This window comes from Parasteatoda tepidariorum, chromosome 9 (genome assembly GCF_982258835.1).
Source record: "Parasteatoda tepidariorum strain Cologne lab strain chromosome 9, Ptep-v5.0, whole genome shotgun sequence".
Classification (NCBI taxonomy): Eukaryota; Metazoa; Arthropoda; class Arachnida; order Araneae; family Theridiidae; genus Parasteatoda; species Parasteatoda tepidariorum.
The window spans coordinates 60,403,944-60,423,506 of record NC_141763.1 but is presented as its reverse complement, the minus strand read 5'-3'; the positions used below and the strand labels follow the sequence as shown (position 1 = coordinate 60,423,506).

The following is a 19,563-nucleotide window of genomic DNA, read 5'->3' as shown; positions in this document are numbered from 1 at the left end:
TTTTATTCAAGTAATACTTTAAATTATCTTAATGTATGCGATTAATTCTACTTCAAAAAGCTTTTTTCGAATTTTTGCGGCGTGTAAAAAGAGAGAATTTTTTTTGAATTGCTTTAGCATAATTTATTTATATACAGAATGGTAAATCATAAGAAAAAAATATCCTGCGTCAATCAGAAAAACAATTGAGAAAATTTTGTTCTTAAAAATGTGTGCAATAAAAACTAGTTGATATTTGCATCGAGCTAAACTACTAACACTAATTTGTGATAAAATAAAATCACGAATAATCCTTATGGCTAGACCATTTTCCATTGCTGTACAATGGAAATGTATAACTAAAAGTTCTAACTCCCAAAAGTTCTTACAAAGTTCTCATGACTTGGCACCCTTGTCTTCTAAGTTGGATTCCATATAAGAGCATAATAAAAAGACTGGAATATAAAGAAAGAAAACTTTTTTAATAAAATTGTTTTTGAATTAATTGTTTTAAAGTTGCTGGTAAATTTAGATGCATAATTAGGAAACCTTTTTTTATTATTTTTTTCCTTAATTTTCCTGTTCTCAATATTCCAAGAAAAAATTATTTATATTTCTAGTCTTATAATTATGACATCGAAATATACGGAAAAATTTGTTTTTTAAAAATTATATAATATTTTATGAAAAAAAATTGTTAAAATAAACATTAAACAATTTCTAAAAAAAATCACGTTGTTTTAAATATTTTGTTTAAAAATTGTACTAAAAAAATTCTAGACTAAAGAAAACTTTTTAGTTATTTCTTAAGCTGTTGTTTGACATTTGAATTTTTGAAAATACTTATTGTTAGTATTACAAATTTTAGGGAGAGAAAAAATCAAGCATAATTGTTTTCTCTGTTTTGAGATTTTTTTAAAATATTAGTTAAGTATTAATAATTTGCTAAGTATTACTAATTTTCAAATATTAACTAATATATTCTGTTTTACCTGTATTCATTGGTAATTATTATACTAATCTTTTTTTGGTATTATTCGAATAATATTTTAAGTTATCCTCATTGATGCAATTAATTCTAATTCAAAAAGTCTCTTACAAATTTATGTGGCACTTAAAACAAATATTTTTCCGAATTACTTTTTCATAATTTATTTACATTCACAATGGTAAATGATAAGGCGAAAAAAATAAAATCCAGCCTCAAATATAAAAACAATTGAGAATATTTTGAAATTGAAAATATGTTTAATTGAAAGTATTAAAAATACTTGTAACGAGTTAAACTTTAAAAACGAATTTGTGATATAAAAAAAATCACGAACTGCAATTATGGTTAAAACGACAATAGTGAAATTGTGTAACTAATAACTCTAGCATGAAATTATTAAATAAAGTACAACTACTTGGCATCCTTGTCTTCTGAGTTGGGTTTAATGTAAGAGGGTAATGTAAGGCAAAAAATTCATTGCAGAGAATTTTTTTCCAAATCTTGTTCAAAATAACACAACGATTGAAAATACCATTTCCAAAAAAGAGATAAATTATTAAATTTGAAAAATAAATATTGCATTGTTTGAGTTGCGAATTGTAATTTATTATAAAAAATATTATAAAAAAAAAGAAAATAATGTTTTTCTTGAAAAAATAACTTACAATTATTAAAATGTATAAGTTTGCAATTGCGAAAAGAAAAAAAAAAAAAAAAAAAAGAGGAATCATAAAAAAGAAAGTGAAAAATTGAAAAAGCTGTTTCTTTTAAAATTGTAAAGCAAATTTTTTTTAAGATTATTTAAACTAACAATTATTTAAAAAATGCTAGTTTAAAGTTTATTTCATGCATTCTACCGATTTATTAAAGTTTATTTATTGCGCGTTATTTTGATACTTATTGTAGCTTTAAAACTAAAAGATTTTAGTGTTATAAAGTATAAAGCTACACATTTTATCAATTGCAAATAATAATAAAAAAAAAAAAAATTATAAATAATAGAAGGTAATAAAGTAATCATAAATATAATAAAAATTTTATAAATAATAAAATAAGTAAAAATAGAAAATTGCAAAATTTTGTGAAATTAAATATTAATTATTAGTTCTTTAAATCTAAAAGCACTCGATAATATACATATAATTTCTAAAGTTTCATAATCTAGTGATAAAATTTCTAATTGACTCAATTACATTTATTTAAAACAACATTCAAAGTATGATTTTTAGAAAAGGTAATAAATAAAGATGTATTGGATTTGTATTATTGATTTGTATTATTTGACGTATTATTTTTTATTTTAAGAATATTTCTTTTTTTTGGCAAACTGTTAGTAAATATAGTTATAGGTAAATCGATTCTCTAATAATAAATACAATAATGCAAACAAGTTTAAAACGAATACTACATATTAAATTCTTGAAGAAAGATCAAAGATTAAAATATGTAGATATTTATTTTAGACTATGTATGTAACTGTCAAAATGAAAGAAGAATACATTCTCTTTCTGAAAGAACACTGTAAACTCTGGGATAGAGGTCACGACCCCTAAGCGAAGGGAGAGCGATTAAAGGATAAACAAAAGTCATTGGTCACTTTCTTATAACTATCGATACAAAACGTCACTTCCTAGGGGGAGGGTCCGAACCTTTCTTCGAGGGCTGGGATTCCCTTCACCGCTCTCTTCGGGAGTTGCGAGGTTTGGATTTTGTTTTACTATCGGACGGTGGTATAGAATAGACTCCGGGGGATAGTGACGTCACCGTCCGTGTTCGAAGTCTGCGAGGTTTGGGGTCCAGGGCTTCGTTTTGCGGTCAACCATCCATAGCCTTTTCCCTTTAACCAATCAACTATTTGAATGCAGTCGTCTTAACATGCTGTGTTTCACTTAGTATGAATGTCTCTTATATTTGTACAGTTTGTGAAAATTTAATGAAAATCTGGAGAAATTACTTTGAATCTGGCAATGAAAACACAATCTCGTTTTTTTTTTATTCGCTACGTGATCCGTGAACAATTCAGCAGTAGTTTCTCTTCTCTTTAGAAATCGTAAATCGACTTTTTTTTTGTGTTTTCTTGGGGAATAACGTAAGCGTCATAGAGTGTGTGTTTTCAAACAGTGAAGTTGTGCTCTCTGAACTCTTCATCTGGATTTTGGCATATTGAAGCTTATTATTAAGTAAAACTGTTAAAATATTTTATCTTTTTGCTAAGTATATCTTTTTAAACAGTTAGCAACAAATAATAACTTATTTTATGGAAAATATATATAATTTAAAATTAGGCCTAAGAGTATTGAGCAATTGTTTGGCGCTTCTTTTTTTCTTTAAGCCTAATGGGCGAAACATAAGTATCTTGACATACTTTTTCTTTTTTTTCTTGTAATGCAGTTGTCAGAAATAGTGTATAAATGAAAGCTAAATAACTAATTCAAGCTAAAGCTTTAAGTATTGAGTTATTTTATTTGAATAATATGCTGTTTTATACTAATGTATATGAGCTTGTTTTTCTTCCGCAATTGTATATTTTGGGGAGAAGGGAAGTTCTTTACAAATTTACTTTGTCGTCTTTATTGTACACATGTATTAAATTTTTTTTTTGTAATATAGGAAACCAGTTTATAGAACATTTGCTTTTTTTCGGTGGCTTATTTGCTTTGTATTTAAATGTACATATTTTGGTGGGTTTCAATGGCCGTATGCAACTTATAACAGCTAAGCGCTGATATTATGTAGTTTAAATACGAGTTTGGACTTCCAAAGTTTCATTGTTATATTTCTTTTATGAACTACAAATTTTAAGTTTGAAAAATATTGTTATTATTTTAATTTAGATTCTAAAGTTTTGCTTTATATATTTGTTAGCTTTACTCCCTGATTAAAAAAAAACAGAGCCCCGAGTTTTTAATATTCTTAGTGCATAGCTATGTTTATTCATGATTGAACATAACAGTATTCAAAATTATGCTGTATTCTGCATGATTTAACAGGCATCAACATGCCTAGATTTGAATTTAGTTAATAAATTTCATGTTTGGCTTAATATGTACTGATATGCAGGGATGAAAGGAATAGTGATTTGGACTAATAGCAGCATTTTTTTTTTTGCGGAAATTTTGTCATTATTGAAAAATAATAAAAACTTAGCAGTATTGGTATGGACTAAAGGGGAAAAAAAACTTCTATCTAACTATATTAAAAATAGAAATGTTTAAGATAGATATTAAGATAATTAGTAATTTAAAAAAAACTAATAAAATAAACTATAAGTTATTAAAAAACGAGCTAAAGACAAGGTGTTAGATTATTCTTTATTAAATCTATTAAAATTTACCCTCAATTTAAAATTTGTCTATTTTTTTTCCACATGATATTACTTTACTGAATATTTCACCAGATCTTCAGAAAAACTAATATTCGTTACATCGCTACTTAGTTACATTGTATCTTTTTCAAAAACTATATTTGAATTGAATCATTTTTATTTATTGGTTTAAATAAAGTTCATTGTTGAATTTGGTTATGTATAATTGTTATAATAAAAAGTAATTGAAAAAACTATTTTTGGCAAAGCTATTTTTAGACATACTCAATTCCAAATCATTTAATTGGGAATTTTTTTTTTGGCTCATCAATTTGGGTTTAATGATTTTTTGCATGCTTGTTGAACTTACCATATTAAGTAGTATTTGTCATCATATGCTTCAAGCAAAATTACACTAAAATTTTTGGCTTTCACAATTGTCTATTTTCATTGTAAAGTGATAAGAGAGTTGTAAAAATCAGCTGACAGTAGGCTCTACTGCTAATGATGAGATTGCTAATCTTGGGGCAGCATGCATTCAACTTAACACTGACTTTCTTCTACCTTGCATGAATCGTAACATTGTCTGCTTCATATTATCTTTTTCTCCCTTTGCAAATTTTTTTTGTTGCATATGTCCATAATTTTTCATATTACATTAAATGTCAAAGTTATCTGCAAAATTGGAGAATCACCACCAATGTATCCATGCACAGTGTGCGTGCGTCTAATATTATCCAACCATGACTATTATTTAAATTAATAATGTGCTGTCATCAATAATATGATATTTTATTATAGGTTTTACCTGAACTTAGTTAATACATTTTCTCCATTTACTTTGCTTCTTTGTACATAGCTTATTTAATTTCCCTTTTTAATACCTTAACGAAGCATAATTAAAAACCAAATAAATGTTTTCAGATAACACAAGTGATACTAAATTTGTAATGTATGCAGCCACATTCATTTTAATCATTGGGTTTACCTGATAATAAGGAATAGAAAATCATTACCTTTTAAATAATATGCAGTAAATTAATTTGTTTAATGAGAGCTCTGTCAGTGCTTCCATAGCTAATAGAAAAAAATATGGGCAAGAATTTCTCATCCTTTCTCAGAAACAGGATGAGATTTCAAAAAGTTAAGTAAGATTTTTAAAAATTAAAAAAGCACAGACTTGAAAGAAAAAAAATAATTTCTTTAATTATAATACATTTTTAACATCAAATTTTTAAGCGTTGAGTATTTTTACTGCATCATCATAGAAGATTTTGCCTTCACAAGGTATTTGTCCATCTTACATTAGTTCATAAAAAAAATTTGAAAGTCTTGCATGAAGATAGCTTATCTACGGTAAACACGTGGTTGCAGATAAATGTGTTTTGGAAGGGTTCCGTGGTTCAGAGGGGTAGTGTTCTGTTCGAAAAGCTTCAGGACAATGCTGGTAAATAGGTAAGCTAGGTAACTGGGCAGATGTTGAAAATAGTGAAAGGGATTTTATTCTAAATGGCGTAATGCGAAACTTCTTCCAAAATTCGAGAAATTTGCGAATTTTGAAATTCATCTATTTGATTGAAATTAATTTAAATTTTGAAATAAACCTGCGCGAATTTCTCATGGTAATTATTTTTTGATGCAAGAAAAAAAGGTGCTGTAGTGAAAAAACTGGCTCTAAGCTGGGAACACATCGCTGATCTTATCTTCAAAATATAAACAGAATTGTTAGTAGGTTAATTTTTGAGTAGCTAGTTGACGTAAAGCAATGGCAACCAATGAAAAAATTTAAGATTTTTAAAACTTCACATGAACAATCTAATTAGATCATTTAAATGAATTTTAGGCTTAATCAGAGGCTAAAATTGTCATCTTCATTTGCTGTCATAATGCAGAAAAAATACACCTACTCAGTAAAACCCTCTCTAAAAAAACCCAGTAAAATTTACTGGATCTTTTCTAAAATTGATTTCTTTTTTATCCTCTGTTATATTAAAGAGCTATTCTGTTGAAGTATATGTAGTCAAACCTAAAAAAATGAGCCTATGGTGAAAAAACTGTGTTTGGAGGAGTTATCTTGCTGGCTAGATTTGACTGTATGACCATTGATTAGACAGTGCATTTGATTCCCTTTCTATGCAAAAAAAAAATTATATCCTCAAATATTTTTAAGATTAAAATGTAAATAAAAAGCAATCTTGTGTTAAAATAAGTTTAAAATGTGTGTATGTGAGTACATATGACATTTTGCATTGTGATGTCAAAAGAAACTTTTCAGACTTTTACACTAATTTATTTGTATTAATATTGAAATAAGGTAATTATCCCTGCCCTCTTTTGAAAAAAGAAAAAACCCAAATACAACATGGAAAACCGAGAAAAACTCAGTAGAACCCAGAAAAGCCCACTTCGGTTGGGTTTTTCTTTGAAAACCTGGTTTTTTTTTTGCAACTCTGGGCTTGAGGTATATAAGACACAAATTCTTCATTTTATAATTTTAGATTAAGAAAGAGATGGAATTTTAATAGGTCAATACTAATAAACAAAAAAACAATGTACTACTAGACTAATAAACAATGCTATAGGGTGTGTAGTTTATTATATGTATGCATTTTTTCAACCATGCTAAATTATTATAAATTTATATCTCAATTTCATTAAATATTTTAGCTTTTGAGATATGGCACGTACTAAGCAAACTGCACGTAAATCAACTGGAGGAAAAGCTCCCAGAAAGCAGCTGGCTACCAAAGCTGCCAGAAAGAGTGCCCCATCAACTGGTGGAGTGAAAAAGCCTCATCGTTACAGGCCCGGTACTGTTGCTCTTCGTGAAATCAGGCGTTATCAGAAATCTACTGAGTTGCTTATCAGAAAGCTTCCATTTCAGCGATTGGTAAGAGAGATTGCCCAAGATTTCAAAACAGATTTGCGTTTCCAGAGTGCTGCCATTGGTGCATTACAGGTACATAGTTATTTTAGTATTTTTAAGTTATAAGACTAGTGTCAACCTTTTTATGTAAGTTGTATCACTTATAAAAATTAACACTTAAAACAGGCATTTAACATCTGTGAATTTTTTACTTAAAGTGGGTCCTTTTTTAATATAAAGAAATTTATGAAGATAATGGAACACTTTTCTTTTTTATGTGTACTAACTCTTTTTGCCAATTAGATAGTTTTAATTATCAATTTGCTAATAGTACCAAATAAAGTATCACTAACTTATGTGTAACAATTTGTTAAAGTGCAAATTTGGAGGTCTCCACAGGGCAACTGAATAAAAGTGACTGTAAAAAAAAAACTATCATTCTGCTATCAAGGAAGACAGTTTTGCTTTTTGCCACAGGATGGCTGGGCTTCAAATGCCGATATAATGCTTGAGAAAGAAAATAGCTGAAAATTAAAAAACAAATATGTTTAAAAAGTTTGAAGTCTTAACTGGTCTAGCATCTAGATCTTAGTTAGTTGAATTTATTCAAAGAGAAAAATATGCAAAGGTTAAGGTTATCAGATTGAATACAAATAATACTAACAATATGAGCAAAAAATGTGAGCTAACAATGTACATGGATAACACGAATTTGTACCAAACATTTAATAAATATAATGATGTTAAAAGCCACCTATAGATGATGTCATTAGGCGAAGTTCGCAAGAAAGTTTAAGGAAAGAAAATACAAAAATTAATAATTAAATTTGGGTTAAGAAAACGTCTTTGATAGGATTAAGTATTAAAAGTATAGTTAAAACAAAGTGAAAAATATTGATAAGATGTAGATGTAAAGCAGAACATATTGTGATGGTCAGTTGCTATGAATATTCTTTAAATACTTGCATCAATTAAAAGTGGTTATGTATTGTAATCAAAATTTTCATTCCTCTGCTATTCTTATAAAAACTTTTTTTTTCAATGTTAGGTTTAAATTTTGAGAGCATAAATTTTTTATTTTTAATTCCTGCTCCATTCATTTATTTAAAAAATAATAATAAAGAAAAGCAGGATATGTTGAAAATTCTGATGAATAAGCTTTAAAGCGCTACAGTGCAAATTTACATTTCTTACAAGGAAAAGGGTTCTGTGAAGGTCATTTTTATAACAAAATTAAGCTTTAGAGATCCTGGTGAATAGCTACCACTGCTGACCTTAGGGAAAAATATGCTAAGTTTGTAATTAACTTTAATTTAGCAGAACTTTCTAGCTGATGTAGATTTGTGGCTCATAGGTTAAGCAGAGTTCTCCCTTCAAAATAAAAGGAAAGGACAGGCTGTTTCCCCACAGAAAAGAGCACTTTGAGTTTTAGAAGAGTACTCACTTACCACTATTAAAATTTAGCAATAGTAACTGGATTTAATCTTCACTTTTTAAATTTACCATGTGTATATAAAGAAATGGTAAAATTTAAAGAATGTTGTTTTTATTTTATCCGCCGTTGAACAGCCGACCAAATTCTGGGTTTACGACTACTGGTGTTCAACTCCACAGCCTTCTAATTTTGAACCAAAAGATGTGAATGTCTCTGAGGCTGAATATCATGCGAATTTTAACTAAACTATACAAAAATAAAACTCATTGCAGTAAAGTTGCTCCCGGCCTTTTAAGGAATGTTATTGTAAAATTCAAAAAATTAGTAGGGTGACCTGGGGTAATTCCTGATCAAAAAATGCAAACTTTTGTGATTACAGTTAAATATATTTTATAGTTGTTCCACTTAAATAAATATGAACTGTTAATTAAGAAAAGACAATTAGCTATTTATTAGCTATTTTTTTATACTATTTATAAGAAGAAATGACAATGATCAGGAATTACCCCAGTGATCAATAATTACCCCATCTGTAGGGGGCAACATTTGATATAGTTTCCTGTAATCAATAACAATGTTTACAGTAGATGTGAAACAATTAAACAAAAGCTTACACTATTTTTATATCAAAGAAAAATAAAAATAACTCAAAATATTTATTATTAGGAGAAGGAGGGGATCTTTGCAGAAATGTGCACAATTTGAAACCCATCTTTAAAATGGAAAATGCAGAAAGCATTTTAAAAGATACTTATTTTGTTAGATTAAACAAAAAACTATTATTAAGTAAATGTAGATATACTTTAGCAAAGTGTACAAGCATTCTTGTCCATGTCTCAAATTTAAAAAAAAAAGTAATTTTTTTAAAATAAAACTTAGGTGATCATTATTTACCCCAGAAACAGAGTGATCGTGAATTACCCCGGGTCACCCTAACTTAAATTCACTAAAATTCATTATTATTATACCCCCCCCCCCCCAATTTAAAAGTGTGAATGTCTCTGAGGCCGAATATCATTCGAATTTTTATTAAATAACTATACAGAAAAAAAAAATCTTTGCAGTAAAGTTGATACTTTCTGAAAGAAAAGATCTTATCCTTTAGAAATAAGGCACCTTCCCTGAAAGAACTCAAAAACCGATGGTGTCAATTTTTATAAAATGATTGGCTATTATTTAGAAAAATCAAAACAGGTATTTTGTAAGTCCCATGAACATAAGCCAGTTTAATGACACATCCCATACCTATTCTTATTCATATTCACACATTTTTAAAATAATACATTGTGAATAATCTTCTCGCTATTTGAAAATCACATCATGGAAATGAAGAACACTATCTGGAAGGAATTCCCGAAACTGAAGTTCTTTGCCTCTAATGCATTGCCCGGATTAACGGCTTCTGTGGGAAAACTTTTTTCAGGGTGAATTTGGTATGTTACAAATTAAAGAGCAGTCTTTCTATGAAATTATTAAATTTTAATTTGAGTGCCCCGCTAAACTGTCAGATAAAATAGTTCAAATCACAATATTAAGTTCTGCAAGTGCAGAATAACCATTTAAAGAAATTCTTAAACCTCTCTCAACTTGTATGAAGCATTTTATATCATTTATGATTAAATGGTGGAAAATAGTTTTTTATTAAATCTTTTAATTGTAATTAAGTGTAATCAAAATGTTGTCAACTAATCAAAAATTGTCATGTAATATTAATTTGAATTAATTGTAAATAAGTATTAAGTTTTTTATTAAGGAAAATAGTTCCTTCACTCTTCAGTTACTATGGTGTATTAAATTTGCATTTTATGAATACCATTGCAGGAAGCCAGTGAAGCATACCTCGTTGGTTTGTTTGAAGATACCAATTTGTGCGCTATTCATGCCAAACGTGTAACCATTATGCCGAAGGACATCCAGCTTGCTCGTCGTATCCGCGGTGAGCGAGCTTAATAAGCATTTCTTTGTGGACATTTTATCATCTCCATCAGAAACATTATTGTGTGTCACGTCTTTATCTATATTTTTTTTTTCATTGTAAATTTTGTGTTGTGCATTTGGTGGGTTTATGATACTTATGTAATGCTGTATTACCTTAAAAACAAATAAAAGTATCAAAATTAAAGTGTAATGACTAATTTTTATTTTGTCCTATTTCATTGCATATTTTATTTTGAAAATAATGGCTGGTTATATTTTCTGAATTAGACTTATTAAGTTTTTGTTTCTTGGCCATTTAAACTGTCATTTAATAGAGAAATCATTTCAGAGATTACCTGATTAGTGCTTATGACTGCAAAAAGATACAATGTATTTATATTCTCACATTGAATTTGCTTTCAGTAAATACAAAAAATATTTTTATTTGTGTTTGTAGGCTTAGTATTTAACAGAAGTAGACTTATTTGCAGACCATAAGTATTATCTTACAAAGTCTTATATTATGCTTAATGAAAATAAATTTTCTAGTAAATAAAAGAACATGTTAAAACTGAGAAAAACAGCTGTTTAAACAAACATAAATTTTTTAAAAAAGGTTTATTTTTTTAAAGCATTTTTTAATAACTTCACAAAGACTATGCTGAGAACATTTTATATTTCCAATATTAACTTATGGTTTATATTGAAAAAACAATGTGTCAATATAATTATCTATTGGTAATTTAAAGTTTCCTAAAAGGACTCTCGTTAGCTGATTAAATTCTATTTTCAACCGGTCTCTATCAGACTGAACTCTTACCATCGGGCAAACCATTAGCTTATTTTTCTATGTTTAATGTGGTTACGCCTTAGTAAACTTCACACAGAAAGCTTTTCAAGACTACAAATTTGTCTTTGGTTGCTTGATCCAGGAGTTTCCTTTAGGAATACAAGTTATTGGGTACGCATAAGTGGACAGCAAGACTGCTATATGAATCACACACATTGGTACTGAGAAAAATTTTTGACAAAGAAAAAGGTTTATGAGATTGTACTGAGGTAGATCCTGTTGAATGTTTAATCACATGACTAAATATCACATTCTAATAGTTAAGATTTTTGGTCTAAGTATTTTAAATGTTATTATAAATTATAGTGAATTAAGTCGCTACTAGCAGATTTCTCTATAGCAAAGCCTCATTAATCATGCTGCGCTCGACCAGTCATTTCAAAAACTTAAAAGATATATTGGTGTTTATATGTGTGTAATAAATTTCCTTAGAACTATATCTTGTAATATAATGTTTGGTAATAAATTATAAGATTTTTATATCTTGCATAATTGTTATATCCGATTGGGTAGTATCTACAGAGACACCAACTTGCTTGCTTTGTAAAAAAAGAAATATATATATTTTCTAATGATGACAAAATTTAAGTTATTTTTAATTTAGTATTTTTCATTTTATTTTCGCCACTGCTTATCAAAAATTCAATTAAGAAATGCAACTTATTTGCAATTTATGTTGTGACCTTTTAAAGAGCGGACGTAATAATTCTTATACTACAGGAGTTACTATTTAATTTGCTACCCATTTATTAAAAGTTTAGCAGTTGGTATCCCTGCTAAAATTTTTGCTGGTGCTTTGAACCAGCAGGGTTAAAGATTCGATTTTATCCCGGTACATTACAAGGTGGCCAGTCTTTTATAAAATTATCGCAAATTTTAGTTTTTTGTTAATTGCTTATCTTTTTTTTGTTGAATTTTTAGAATCCTAATAAATTAAAATGTTTCATGCTGTTAAGAGTGGATTTTTTTAAAATTAGTTATTCCACATACAAAAGTTAAAGTAAGGCATAAGCTAACACAATTTACTACTCCACTTAAAAAATTTATCTCTTAAATTAATTTTATTTGTTTTCTTTTATCTGATTTTCATCAGTTCTGTTTTATATTCTATAAATATTTGAACTGTGCGTTTTATGTAATAGTTATGCTTATAAATTTTTTTTTTTAAATAAAAGTAAGTTTGCTTTTCTTTTTACAAGAAGTTAAGAGCTAAGACACACTATTTTCAAAGATTTTTAAAAATAATAAATTTTCTTTCTTTTTACGAGAAGTTAAGAACTAAGAAACCAAACTATTTCTGCTTTACGGAAATTGTCTTTGCTTGTTTGAATTTAGAATTTATCCATATTGGCGCCCCTCAATTTTAAAACCCCTGATTTGTAGGAGGTACCTTTGCTACTTTCTCTAGATTAAGGGAGCACACAGTAAAAGCTTGTAAAAAAGCATTTTTTAATAAATTTTTCAACGGTTCAGATAAAACTTAATACAATCTTATTGCACGTATTTTAATCTTTATTTCATCGTGTTGCAAATACAGAAATTTAAAATAGTTATTATATAATACAATGTTTAAGTTATTTTTTAAATTGTCCGCAACTTGTAGCTATAAGTTGGAGAGGAAAAATCATCCAAGATAAATTTCGTTTTGATTTTCCACACAACAGATAGTTTTTGTTGCACTAGGGATTTTTCTTTTAAAAAATATAAATTTTTTTCATTAAGGGTGGTGCTATGACGAAAAATGATCTAAAATAAGTTTTATTTTCGTGGATTTCTCAAAACCAGTCTCCCCAATTTAAAAAAAACCTTAAGTGCAACAAAAATAATATATTTTTGTGAAAATTGTCAAAATTTAAAGTAAATTTGTTAAAGTTAGAGATTCAGAAAGTAAAACAGTTCCGATTTGAAATACCATGTGATCAATGATCCATAAAAATATATAAAATTTTGCAACTAACTATAATGCATCAATACCAGGTCCATAACATGCTTTCTCTCCTTCATTTTCAGCCGTCTCCCGTTTTCTTGTCAACCTGCTGTCATGTTACACCTCGTGTACGTTTTTAAAGTGGCATTTGAGAAACAATGCATTCATCTTCATTTTTAACCTTTATTCTTTAGCTGCCTTTATTTCTAATTTTTTCGAAACTCACGGCGCTTCCTTAAAAATTATTGCAGCCAAGTGTGGTGCAATTTCAACTATCTGCATTAAAAGCGTTATTAATTCTTTTAAGAGAAAGCAAATTCATTAAGAGGACGCCCTATCAGGGGAGAAACTTTTCGCCCCAAATTCTCTTTCACCTACATAACTAATTTTAAGTATGGAAGAAGTGAGATGCGACAAACCTAGAGTAAGCCATGAAGTTTCAAATAATAAAAAGAAATTCTTAAAATATCCAAATGAAAATAAATTGAATGAAGGGGAGACGATAACTTAGGATTACTATATGGAGAAGTTCTCTTCAATAATTAGTTGTCATGTTGATATTTTAATTTTTTTTCTTTCTTTCAGTAAATCAGACTATGCGAATTAAATTAGTGGTGCAGATGACAGAGAATTGCTCAAGTTCACATATTCATACAAATCACTGCAACGCGATCAACATACTAGGTTATAACTTTAAAATTTTTGCGAAAATTTATTAATATTTTGGTACTATAATCTTAAAGACAATAAAAAAAACGTATTTTATTTATGTTGGAAAATTTTACTGTGTTGTTTCCTTTTAAATAAATTCCGGAATAGTTCTATTTTTGGGTCAATCTCTGCTCTTCATCACAGCAGGGAAAAATTCTTAGCAGGGAGTACTTTATTTTTATGGGGAAAGAAAAAAAACGTTTTTAGTAACTTAATTTTTCATCTTTTTTGTATTACTAAAAGTGGAAAGAAGAACATCGTGCAGCTTTGTTTTATTTTGATTTTTTGTGCTGAGCTGTGAAGAATTAAATACTAATTTTTTAGTACCAGCTAAAGACTGGTACAAAGTATCAGTTGCAAATATCTGATACTTCAAGTATCAGATACATATGAATCTGATTTTAAATCTTAAATAAAAGTGGAGGTGAGTTATTATTAAGTATAATTTTTGTTGCTCTTATCAGAGCTAAAAATTTACATAGAATTTTAATTAGTTAAATTGCAGACTTAAAAAAAATGAAAATTGATTTAAATCAAATACAGAATTACAATTATTAAAAACAAAATAATAATAATAACTTGCATTTTATATAGAAATATGAAAACCTGTATTTGAAATTGAAATCAATTAGCTTTAATTTTTTTTGAAAATTATTATTATAATTAAAATAGTAACTGTCTTGCCATCACGTCATGATGACGTAATGTTCAAGTTTATCAAACGTAGGAAATGATTTTAGTTGAAAGAATAACTTACAAACATTAATCAAAAGCGTTAAAACTTGAACTATTACCGTCCCTAGTAAGCCCGAATCTTTTAATTTATTTTTTACTAGCCGCCTAAGGCGGCCAGCTCTCCGCCACGCTGAAGGTTTTCACAAATAAAGTTTTTTAAAAAGGAGCAGGAAATCTGAAGATTAGTGGACAATTAAAGTGTTCCTGTCCTGCAATTTTGTCTTCATATCCAGTTCTGCTGCAGATGTGTTATAGCTCTTGAGGATGTTTGAAATTATATAGCTACAACGCTTAAGAAAAAAAAAAAACTAAAATGCTAAATACATGAAAAGAACACGAAAACGAATAAATTTTTTATGGTATCAATTTCTATTTCTATATAATTTTTTATGGTATCAAATTCTATTTCTATATCTGTTACGTCAAGCACTCAGGTATTATAATTTGATCTAGTTGCGCTTTCTACGTCATTTTGTTAACATCGTTTGGTTTGTTATTTAACATCGTTTGGTTTGTTATTTCTAAGTTAACTTTCAAAAAATTGGCTGGCATCAAGCATTTTTATTCTTTAAGTTGCTTATTTTTTCTTTTGGAATTCGTTCCTTTTTAGCAAAATGTTTTTCAACCTAATCGAATTCTTTGCCGACTGTTCTCTGTATATATAAAGAAAATAAAGTAAATATTTTTAAAGTGTTGTGAAAAGAATTTTTCGTTGTACAAAGTACTACAATATCGCTACAAAAATTATCGTCTTCGCTTAAGAAAAAAAAAAAAAAATAGAGCGTGGAAAGAAGAAGAAAAACTTATTATAACAATTATGAACAGCGACAAATATATCAAAGCGAAGCGTTCTATTTACGTATCGAATATGTTGCCACATTTTAATACAAAAGTTAAACTTTTCTCCACTTTAATAAATGTAAACTAATGCGAACTTTACAATTAAATTATTAATTCCTTCGTATATCATTGGTTTAAGTTGTCGAAAATTAATATTTCAATTGTAAGGTTCGCATTAGCATACATTTATAAGAGTGGGGAAAAGTATATGCATTTTTTAATAGTTTTTTGAATATGGCTCTTTGAAGACGGAAAAGCATAGACTTACAAAATGACTGATAACTAAATAACTAATCCAAATTTTTAAAAAAGAAAAAAAATACTTCTTCATTATGTCAAAACACAATTATGTGCCGAGTTTCGTGCCTGGGCGAGGCTTCTGGGGCGATATATTGTGATTACAGACACACACACACACACAGCCGCTTTTATTATTATGTATAGATGTATAGATGTCTCTTGAAAAGGCATTTATAATAAAAAATGTACCGGAAGAATTTAAAGTCGAAATATTATTTAACCTGTTAGGTGAACGAGCGGCACACTCTGTAGTTTATTCAAACGCAGAAGAAATAAAGGATTATCATAAAGTTAAAGCTTTAATTTTAAAAGAATTTCAACTTACACCAGAAGCTTGCCTAGAAAACTTTCTTAGTACCAAAAGATGAAAAAACGAAAACCATATGCAATTTACTAGTAGACTCAGAGCCAATTGGAATTTTTATTGCGAACTTAGAAATGTACAAGATTTTGAAACGCTAAATGAATTAATAGTTAGCGATAGATTACTAAGTGCGTTAGATAACGCAGCGTAAAGTTACGTTCGAATAAAACAATTAGCCATAATTTTAACAAATTTAAATAAATTTTGACTACCCCAAAAAACTGAATTCATATAAAAACTTCCTTGGAATGCAGAAAAATAGATTTCGGTTGCCTTTTTAAGTTTTCCTGGTGATAAACTATTCAAATTATTGATGTGTGTTATGATAATTAATCACTATTTGTAGGAAGGAAAACAAAATACACACTTTATACAATAAAATATATTTATTTAAAAATATATATATAAGGCAATTTTGTTTATTCTTAGTTTTTTTAAATACAATTTATAAAAAGTAAGATTCTCAAGGGCCCTCTGAGTGCCTAGGGGCACTCCGGCAATGCCCGGGTGTGTGCCCATGCGTAAAGACGGTACTGATCGAAGCTAAGGGCAAAATAATTTTACAAACCGCGTTTAGAGAACAAGTCGAGGCGAAATTAGCAATATTGCCAGTCCAGTGGCGTACGCAAGGGAGGGGTTTAAACACCCCCCTTGAGCTCAGACAAAATGGCAAAAATAAAAATTTTTGTAGAAATTATGCGAGCTATTATTTTTTAAGACTATATTTTTATTTGCCTTATACCTACTTTTTTTCATTTTTTTTTCCACGGTATTTCTCAGAATACTGTAAAAACATTTACTATAATAGGGTTGTACTTCTGAAACCAAAATCACGTGATATATATATATATATGCTGTTCTTGAATCTTTAGGATGTCAAAACGCAAGAATTTAACAATTTTTAATTACTTTGAGAAAAAAATTACGACCTGAAATTAGTGAGGTGACAGCATCTAGTACCAATGTAAGTTTTTCTGTTGTACAGAAATGTGATACTTCCGTTGAAGAAAACGTTTCTAGCATAACAAAATCTTATGAATGTGAAAGTGGCCCTCGAAGTGTTACTTCCCACCCATATGACATTGGACTTTTTTCAGAAGATATTACATTATGTTCTTAAACTTAAAAAATCAAATCAAAATTTAACTGAACAATGTTGTTTAAATAAGAAGTCAAAATTGTCTAGCTGTCTAAATTGGGGAAATAATAGTGCTTTATTACAGATTTTGAATTTCTTTTAGTAGTTTCAGAAAATTATGAACACCCCCCTTGAAAAAATTCTGCGTACGCCACTGTGCCGGTTTATTATAAAAACCCTGACGATTGTCTATTTTATACTTCAAATTTCAAATATTTTGTTTGCTTTAACAGATAAATTAAACTTCCCTTGTTTAATTACATCGGATGCTTATAACTCTTTGATTTATCAAAATGATGATTCAGCCAAAATCGAAAAAGCTTTAGTTTCAGAATGCGACTCATCAGTAGACGTGTGGGAAGAAATGAATAAAAGTTCATGAAGGTCAGGGGATTCATTTTCTCAATCGGAAGAAAGTGAAACAGGGTGCGGTATTTATTTAATATCGGTTAATAATAAATTATGCAGTTTAGTGATGAATATTCGGAGGCTAATAAATTTCGAGAAATGCAGAAAGATTGCTTGTTGATTGAAATAGTTTCTTAAATCATGATTTGTCTTGTATGTTATGTTAGTCAGAGTTATTTATGGAGTGAGAATACTTAAGGCTTATTTTGGAGGTGTGAAATAAGAGATTAGAATTATAGATAAGATTATAGATAATAACATCATAGATAAGAGACAATTTAATAAAGGAAAGAGATTGGGAAAAGAAAAAATAGTCTGATAATACCTATCAACTCAAATCGTAAAAAAAAAAAAATAAAAAAGCGTGGGGAATTATGTATGCTGTATACAGTGCGCAAAAAAATAAACGGACCATCCTTAATAACTTTTGATCTAATAATAGGTTCTTCTCGTATTAGGAGCCAATTTTAAGGGGTGACCTCAAATATGCTAATTAATTAGAATAGAAGATATTTTAAATTAGGAAATCAGATACAAAAACGTACTTTCTCCGAATAAACATACCATTTTCCAGAGGGATACGGATTTCTGACCTCCAAAATATACGGGGTAGCCGCAATCTGGGAAATATGGTCCCAATAGTTTGGTGAGGTCCAAAGTTTGCACCTCTTAAGGTTAGTTTTACTTTTTGCGTATTTCGCCATATCTTGAAAACCTTTCAAACGAATTGAAAATTTTTTGCATATAATTCTAAAATTGATTTATCCAAAGATAGTTCCATGCGAAAAATAATTTTTAGTAAATATTTACTATTTTATTTTATAATAATAGAACAAAAATTGAATTATAAGGTATGCAATTTTTTACACTCTTCTGACCGAACTATTAAGGCTATGTTTTGGGGGGGTCAGAAATCTGAATCCGTCGAAAAGAAAATATGTTTATTCAGAGAGAGTATGTTTTTGTGTCGGATTTCATAACTTAAAATATCGTCTGCACTTATTAATTTGCATAATTGAAATAAACCTTTCAAACAATTCCGTTTGAGTGAGTCCTAGAATGTAAAGATCCGAAATCAATAGATCAAAAGTTATTCAGAGTGATCCGTTTTTTCATTTGCGTACTGTACATTGACAGTTCAACAAACTGATAAGCTTTAAATATAAATCATGATTAAACAGAATAAAATAATATTAAAGACTAGAAATTTAATTTATTTTAAACTTTTGAAAGTCGGAAAAATATCATGCCTCTACATACCCCCCACCCCACACACACGCAAAAAAAGAAACTTTTATGGATAAAAAGAAGATGACAAAAGAGTTAAGTGTTCTATTTTTACATAAAAAATATTTGACTTATTTTTTGTAAAAAAAAAACTGGCTGAAATTTCAGTTATATATATATATATATATATATTTCAGTTATATATCAGTTACATATCCAAAACACTATTTTCTTTTCTAAATTCACTTCCCAACTGTGATATTTCAGTCAATATTGCTAACTGCAGACTATTTCTTTCAATAGTTTTTAACCTGTTAAGTATTGAGAGCTGAGTTTGATGTAATGGGAAAAATGCATCTGATGTGTTAGTGTTTCTAGAAGGAAAATAAGAATCTTGCTAATTTTATGAATGTACCATATTCATCACACCCGCCATCGTGACCACAGGGAATGATTTAGGTCCTTAAAAGCTGATTGAAACGATTTTGCTCTAGGATAGGATGGGTTTATTCACAGTACGGTCCGTCTTCACTGCGTAATAACCCTCGGAGAGAACCATCGATTTGTCAAA

General features: G+C 28.6%; 1 protein-coding gene across 2 annotated transcripts; it reads left to right on the top strand.

The window, feature by feature from the left end:
- Positions 1-2,658: 2,658 nt before the first annotated feature.
- Positions 2,659-10,697, top strand: LOC107436782 (histone H3.3A). 2 transcript variants are annotated; one of them, XM_087151950.1, is made up of 3 exons: positions 2,659-2,862; positions 6,942-7,233; positions 10,397-10,697. In XM_087151950.1, exons 2-3 carry the CDS (start codon positions 6,952-6,954, stop codon positions 10,523-10,525), a joined length of 411 nt encoding a protein of 136 aa, XP_087008076.1. In that variant the 5' UTR covers positions 2,659-2,862; positions 6,942-6,951; the 3' UTR covers positions 10,526-10,697. The 2 variants fall into 2 exon arrangements, with proteins under 2 accessions (XP_087008076.1, XP_042899258.1); XM_043043324.3 differs by having other exon boundaries at positions 2,659-3,150.
- Positions 10,698-19,563: the final 8,866 nt, after the last annotated feature.

Bases quoted from the DNA above. Each gene is read 5' to 3' on its own strand.
- LOC107436782 (XM_087151950.1), top strand. From the start codon at position 6,952: ATGGCACGTACTAAGCAAACTGCACGTAAATCAACTGGAGGAAAAGCT. The intron at 7,234-10,396 runs GTACATAGTTAT...ATACCATTGCAG, and splicing joins CTGCCATTGGTGCATTACAG to GAAGCCAGTGAAGCATACCT.